This window comes from Manacus vitellinus, unplaced genomic scaffold (genome assembly GCF_001715985.3).
Source record: "Manacus vitellinus isolate BGI_N305 unplaced genomic scaffold, ASM171598v3 scaffold_24_pilon, whole genome shotgun sequence".
Classification (NCBI taxonomy): Eukaryota; Metazoa; Chordata; class Aves; order Passeriformes; family Pipridae; genus Manacus; species Manacus vitellinus.
Window position 1 is genome coordinate 5,005,990 of NW_021939798.1, and position 6,938 is coordinate 5,012,927.

The 6,938-nt window shown below is 56.0% G+C and overlaps 1 protein-coding gene across 2 annotated transcripts in view; it reads right to left on the reverse strand.

The window, feature by feature from the left end:
- MGAT5B (alpha-1,6-mannosylglycoprotein 6-beta-N-acetylglucosaminyltransferase B) overlaps positions 1-6,096 on the reverse strand; it is a 62,033-nt gene extending 55,937 nt beyond the window's left edge. For both annotated transcript variants that reach the window (XM_018073401.2, XM_018073400.2), the window contains exon 1: positions 5,984-6,096. In XM_018073401.2, the coding sequence (XP_017928890.1) occupies positions 5,984-6,051 (68 nt within the window). In that variant the 5' untranslated portion in view covers positions 6,052-6,096. The remainder of the gene's footprint in view (positions 1-5,983) is intronic.
- Between the last annotated feature and the right edge of the window lie 842 nt (positions 6,097-6,938).

The following is a 6,938-nucleotide window of genomic DNA, read 5'->3' on the forward strand; positions in this document are numbered from 1 at the left end:
CTCTGACAGGCAGGCCCTGAAGGGGGACTGGAGGACTTGCATCTTCAGTGGGAAAGCTGAGCCAGACCACGACTGCCAGACCAAGATGCTCCACTAGATCCAGCCCAAGAACCTCGACCGCAGGAACCACCACAATGAACAATACCCATGTTCCTCCTGGGAGAATCCAGAGTAAAGAAAGGCCTTATACCTTCCCTTCCTCCCACAGGATCTAAAAAAAAAAAAAAACCAAACCCTTTTTTTTTTAAGTAAGATCTTTTGTTCCCCTGTAACTAGGCCACCGGCATTTGCCATTGTGTCTGGCACAGCCTGTGCAGCACGGGCAGATGAGGAGGGACCTGCACTGGCAGCAGGGAGATGAGGAGGGACCTGCACTGGCAGCACACACATGGCCTGGGACCATCCCATTACTGCTTTGTTCATGGCCTGGGACCATCCCATCACTGCTTTGTTCATCCAGGCTGCCAGGAAAGCAGCTCCCACAGGGACACACCAGTCAGGATGTCACCCTGCACGTCACTTTTCGGGGAGTGAAAAGGCTGATGGCAAGAGTTCTGTGCCAGCAGGAGGGTTATTGTGCACCAGGGAGCATAAAGCAGAGCACACTGTGCCAAGGGATGGATGCCTGGCCTCCTTCCAGTGCTCAGAGGTGCTGCCGTCATCTCCGAGACTCCGTGGAGGTGCAGGATCCTCCAATGGACACACGGGAAAAGCCCTGGCAGAGCCACTGCCAAGTGCCACGTACAACAGCTTCCAGAGCCATGGTGTACCAGGGATCCCAGCAAACCCAGGGAAAATTTTAAGAAGGTGAAGGAAAAAAGATATCTGCCAGGCAGCCTTGTGAAAAAACAGGTTTGTCGTCTGATAAATAAATCACATGTGAAACAGGGAGCTGAGGAAGACCTTAGGGGTGGTCACTTGACATTGCTTCCTCCCAGCATCCCTGAGCCAGAGGGAAGCAAACCATGGAGGGCAGGAACCAGCAACTCTCCTTTACAAGCTCACAGGATTATCCACGGGGCTCGGGAGCTGTGCACACAGACCCACAGCACAGCCACTCAACACCCAAACCAGGCTTTTCCAGAGAACAGCTTGCAAAGGAGCCCCCCATCTAAGCATTACTACACAGTTAAAAGGCAGAGAGTTAGGAACCAGCCACCAACTCTGAGCTACAACGCAAAAGCATGGCAATTATCTGCTGCTGAAAAGGGCTGGCAAATAAACTGACCTCCTTCAAAGCCCTTGTTAGTGACAGGAGATGTTGTGAAGAGCTGAAGTACAGGGTCAAGCAGCTCAAGAAGGACTGGGATTCCTCAGGGAGATCTACTGGAGGAGCTCCCAGGGCAGCTCCCTACTGTCCCAGCACAGCATTGCCAGGCTTTCCTTGCCTGGAAAGACTCCTGGGCAGGACATGGCATCCCCACAGGACCCCAGGAGCTCCCTACCTCCATCCCACCAGCTCCCACGCTGCTGTTGAACAGACAATACACACAGTTGCAAGTTGCAGTGCAAGAACAAAGGGTTTCCTCTGCCTGCTCTGAGGAGGATCAGCCTTGCTCACAGCAGACAGGCACCTGACCCTGGTCCATCCCCCTGCTCCCATGGACCAGCCCCACCCCATCCCCAGCAGATAAGGGGCACCTGGCCATGGCTCTGGGGGAGCAGCACTGTGCAGCTCCCCACCCCCTTCTCACCTAATCAGGAGGAAAAGCAACACCCTGGGCTCGTCAGCATTAACAAGCTCTGACAGCAGCACACTCAGCACCAGTACAAACACTCCCTGACAGCCAGGCCGGGAGATCTGACCCACCTGGGAGAGGGGATGCTCAAGGGCATCACTAAAACTGCCTGACACCCCTGTGCAAGCACTCCAGGAGTGAAGCAGCTCAGGTCCCTTTCACTTCAGAATGAGCCTGCCCTGGAAGGGTGGAAAGCAGTTTAAAAAAGCTATGTAAGTCTCTGCTAATCCAGACTCCCATCCCTAAAGGCCTGGCTACAGGCATGGCTGGAGTGCCCTACAAGCAGTAACTAGTGGAGCACAGCCATCCCCTCCCCAGCAGATGCTGATAAACCATCGAGCTGCAGCATCTGCACACAGAGATGCCCAAGGACCTCAGCCCTGATCCCAAAGCAGACCTCAGAGCAGGCTTTCTAGAGAGCCGTGGTCCAGCTCCAGCACGGAGGTGATTGTGGAGGCAGCAGAGCATCCCTGATGCTGCAAAGCAACGTGGTGTCCCATAAATAGCTTGGAGAGGGGGTGATCTGGGGACATTAGTGCATTCCCATTATTACACCCTGTTCCCAGCCACACAGCACAGTGCTGGGTCTTGAAAAGGCTCTCAGGAACACAGTGGAGGGGTTTGCAACACCCAGCTTGGCTTTGGAGGGCTGAATTTGTCCTTAGAGAAGCAGAGGGGGGCCACTGTCTGCCATGGCACTTCCCTGGCAGGACAGGACAACAGCACAGTGGAGAAGAAACAAGCTGAAGGAGGTCAAAGCCCAGCAATGCCCTGCGACCGAGGGTCCTCCCTGGGAGCACATCGTGGCACAAAACCCACCCAAGGCCCCCTCCTGCTGCCAGCTGCCCCCTCCCCCAAGGGACATTTTAACACAGCATCACCTGACTAAGTGCTCTGATCTGATCTTGTTCTTTGCTCTCACCCCTCCTACTGACAACATCTTCATCATTATGCAAGACCTTGTTTACGCTTTTTAATCTTCGTAATTATACTCTGGCAAGGAGTGATGGTTAAACACCAAGCAAAAAGAAAGAGGGGAAGGGAAGCAAAAGAGGGAGAAAACAAAAAGGGGAAGGGAGGGAAAAGGTATAAAGGTGCTCTATTAGCTCACTAGGAAACAAAACCTTTTTCATTTTGACTGGATTACACAGAGAGTAGGGGAGATGCAAGATGCTTTCTCCCTAGAAAAAAAAAAAAAAAGAAGGATAAGAGCCTAACTGGAATTGCTGTGTTTGGGAGAGAAGTGGATTGAGCCCAGCAGCAGTGCTCCAGGGAGCATGGAGGGTGCAGATGTGGACTCTCAGCCTGAGGACTCCATCTCTTTTACTTCTGTTGATCTTCTCCAGATGATTAAAGATGCTTGGCTGAGCCTTATCTGAGCAGTCTCTATATGCAGAAAAATACCATGAAGCAGGTAAAACATACCAGTCCCTAGATATTCCAAATTGTCCAAAGGCACTGGGTCCTCTGCCCCAAAATCAAGTCTGACTCCCTGAAGACTATGGAGCTCCAGTGAACAGTAACATCTATCCTGCATGCTGGCTTTGCCTGTCATCCCACGTCACGTTTAATTCATCTCCCAGCACAGTTCTGGTGCCAATTCCCTCTCCACATCCTCCCCAAACTGAAATGTTCACAGTTCTGGGCTCTGGCTTGGTGCCAAAAGAGAAGGAAGCCAAATTCCCTGAGCCTTTAGTGAAAATTGGAAGTGATGCCCAGTCGTGGCAGATTCTGGCCCACGGAACTGAAAGCTGGACGTGACCAGGAGGGTCTGAGCGCTGAGTTGGGAGGCAGTGGGGGGAGGAAGGCCAGCAGCACCCAGCAGGATGGGGCTGTGACACTGGGACTGTGTCCACAGTGCTGCATCACCCTGCTGGAACCCACAGGAAGAATATTACACAGATGCACAGGGGAAAACAAGGGCTACGGAGAACAGGTAACATCTTTTATTAAACAAGTTTTCAACACCCAAGTCTCTTAAGCCCAGAGGCTGAGCCACCATTCCTACAAGCAGCAGCAGTCAAGTTAATAAAAGATGATCCTTCTCCTGCAAACCTGTTTTTGCTCAGAGCCCAGCAGCATCACAGCACTGCTGAACTGATGCTCAGCCATGGGCATCGTCTTCCACAAAGGGGACCAGAGTGAACTCTCTCACTGATCAGTGTTATATCACATGGAAAGCCCAACTTTGGTTTCCAGCTGGCAAACTTGCCTGAACTCCCCAAGTTCTACAAAACCAAGAGCTGGGCGAGCTGGACCAGGGCTCCACAGTGAATTCGTGACCAAATCTGGCACCACAAAACATGCATGGAGAGATGTGCTCTCCCTTCCCTTCCCCTCTGCTGCAGGAGCTCTCGCAGCTCAGGGCTTTGCACTGCTTTGCTAAGCGTGTCTGGAGGGTGGTTAATGAAATGTTTTGGTGCAAAGGATCAGGTTTCCTGTTCGCTGTTTGACGACAGCAGGGCTGCCAGGAGTCTACACCAGGCAGGGGATCGCACCCCGGGATTCCCTGGAGCAGCCAGGCTTTGCCCAGCCAGCAACAAGGAACCGATTTACATCCTGATTGTCACAATCTACTCCCACTCCTGTAGGTGATCCACATCAGCTGAGAATGTGGGTGCTGATTTTAGGGCAGGGGGTGCTGATTTGTGCCAGTTTACTGCTGGAGTGGGGTAGTGCCAACACTTGCCCACGCTGGGCTGGGAGCAAGGTGACACAGGACTGTGGCATGGGGGGGGGAGTGTCACACTCAGCATGACAGCAGCATGGAGGAGGTGCAGAGGTCCTGGACATTGTGGGACAGCAAAGAGATGGTCCTGAGAATTTCTCCTCTTACAGAGAGAAAGCCTGATTTTTAACAAAGGCAACCCTGCTGGTTCCCATGGAACTGATACTGGTCTGTAATGGTTTGAGAGTAGAAGCCAGCCCAGGTCACACAGACAGGATGGTGCAGGTCCTCCACACTGCTACAGACACCAGGGACCCTCCAGCCACCACAGAACTCTCATCACACACATCCTCATCTCCAGTGGGACCTTCTGATCACCTTGTGACACGCTCCCTGTGCTCCCCCATCGTGATTCCAGGTCTCTGCTGAAGATGGGTTCCCCTGCTCCAGGGGTGATGTCCAGGGGACAGGGGACAGGGATGCTTAGGCCAGTCACTTCTTCATTATGGACTTCAAACCCAGTTAGGAAAGCAAATAGCCAAGTGAAGAGCCCCGGGCATGTGTGTCCTTCCCATCTCTCTCACAATCGTTCCCCACTCCACACTCAGAGCAAACCTGAGCCGTGGGGACCCTCACGCCTCTGCCACCACTTTCTGACATCCCCTTGGCCAAGTTCCCCAGTCCCAGGGCACTGCCGCGGGATCCAGCAGCAGGAATCCCTCCAGGCAAGCACTGCAGAGCCAGGCAGCTCCCGGGGACAGGCAGTCAGCACCTCCAGAGCACAAAAGAGAGGCACAGCCTGTCCTCCCTGAAGCTCCGGGCGGTATCCTGGGCTAAGGAGAAAGGCAGCGACCAGATCCCTCCAGTGATCCCAGACCTTCAAACACAGCGGGGAGCGCCGGCAACCGCTGGGCTGGGCTGACCCCACCTTGAGCTTCGTCCCACGGCACCAGCCCCTCTGTGGGTTTTTGGTGCCTCTCTCCATAGAAAAACCCAGCAACTACCAGCGTCTCCCATGTGTCTCCAGCCTGGGAGTAACCCAAGAGCATCTACAGTGAAGCAAGAAAGCTGGAGAGCAAGGACTGGAGAGCGGAAGCGAATGCATGACGGCAAACACGAGGAGTTAACACCAAGGGGAGAAAAGCAATGGGTCGGTACGGGTGTGCTGGAGCCGGAGGGTTTCAGGTTTGGATATCGACCTGGATATCGCTGCCTGTTCAGGGTGGGTTTCAAAATCCTCGTCGGCACCAGCAGGTTTAAACCAGAGGAACCAAAACCCCCGAGCGCCAACACCTCTGAGGACGGTATCAAAGAAGGCAGCGGCGAACAGCCCGGTGATAACCCCAAAGACACCGGCGGGAGGGGTGAACCGGGGGCCGCCAGCCTGCCAGAGCTGCAGGACCCGCAGGTTGACCCGCGGGCAAACCCGCCCGGATCCCTGACATCCTCCTCTGCGCCCAACCCACACAAACACCCCCCGTCCAGCCGCAGCCCCCCACGATCCGCCACCCGCTTCCCAGCCGCAGGAGCCGGGCGAGGCGGGAGCAAGGGAGAGAAGGAAACACACCAACTTTACCTAAAGGGTCTCAAGGTGACGAGGCATCTTCTGACCATTATCTTCCCATCCGCGTTGACTGTGATCATCGTTCAAAGTTGCGGGGAGCGGAGGGTCGGCCCCGCACGACCCCCGAACGCTCCGACGGGGCCTCAGGTCGGGCGGAGCGCGGGGCTCCGCGGGGTCGCATGGGGAGGGGTGGGGGTGGGGGGGCACCTCCCTCGCCCGCCTACCCTGCCCTGCCGGGTCCGGCCGAGCCCATGGCGGGCCGCTCCGCTCCGGAGCCCCGCGCAGCGGCTCCGCTCCGCCCCGCAACGGCGCCCCGCACCGCCCCGCGGAGCCCCGCGGGCGCCGCGTGCCATCTAGGGGCAAACGGCCCCGCGGAGGGGGTGCCGGCCGGGGGTGCCCGGAGAGGGGGTGCGGCAGCCCCCGAGGAGAGGGGATGGCGTTCTGGGGGGAGGATGGCCGGTTTTCGGCCGCATCCCGGTGCGGGTGACCCCCGGCGTGGGGACCTCGGGAGGTGGGGATGGCCCTTTTTGGCAAAATGGGGTAGGGGAGTCAACCCAGAAATGCCACTCCCGCGGGTCCTGTTTGCTTTTGTAGGCTTTAGGAGCGGGGCAAACCTCCTTTCTTAGGAATGGGGGTTCTGGACTCTGGCTCTGACAGCATCAGCCTGCGGCTTTGCAGCCCCATCACCCTCTTTTTCTTTCCGGGGGGCAACAGTCACAGTCCATGATGTGGCTTCCCAAAGTCCCCAGACACTCCTGGTTGCTGCCAAAAGGACCAGGGTGGTGTCCTTGGGAAAGACAAAGGGGCCGTGAGAGCTGAGGCGGGAGGAGCAGCTGCTGAGCTCAGCAGAGGTGTTCCCAGCTCTCCCGTGAAAGGTGACAGGCACAAAAAGCCTCCCAAAGCTTGGGACTTAAAGGAGCCGAATGTGCCCAGAGCTTATAGAGACGTCCCCCTCACGAGGGGTGAG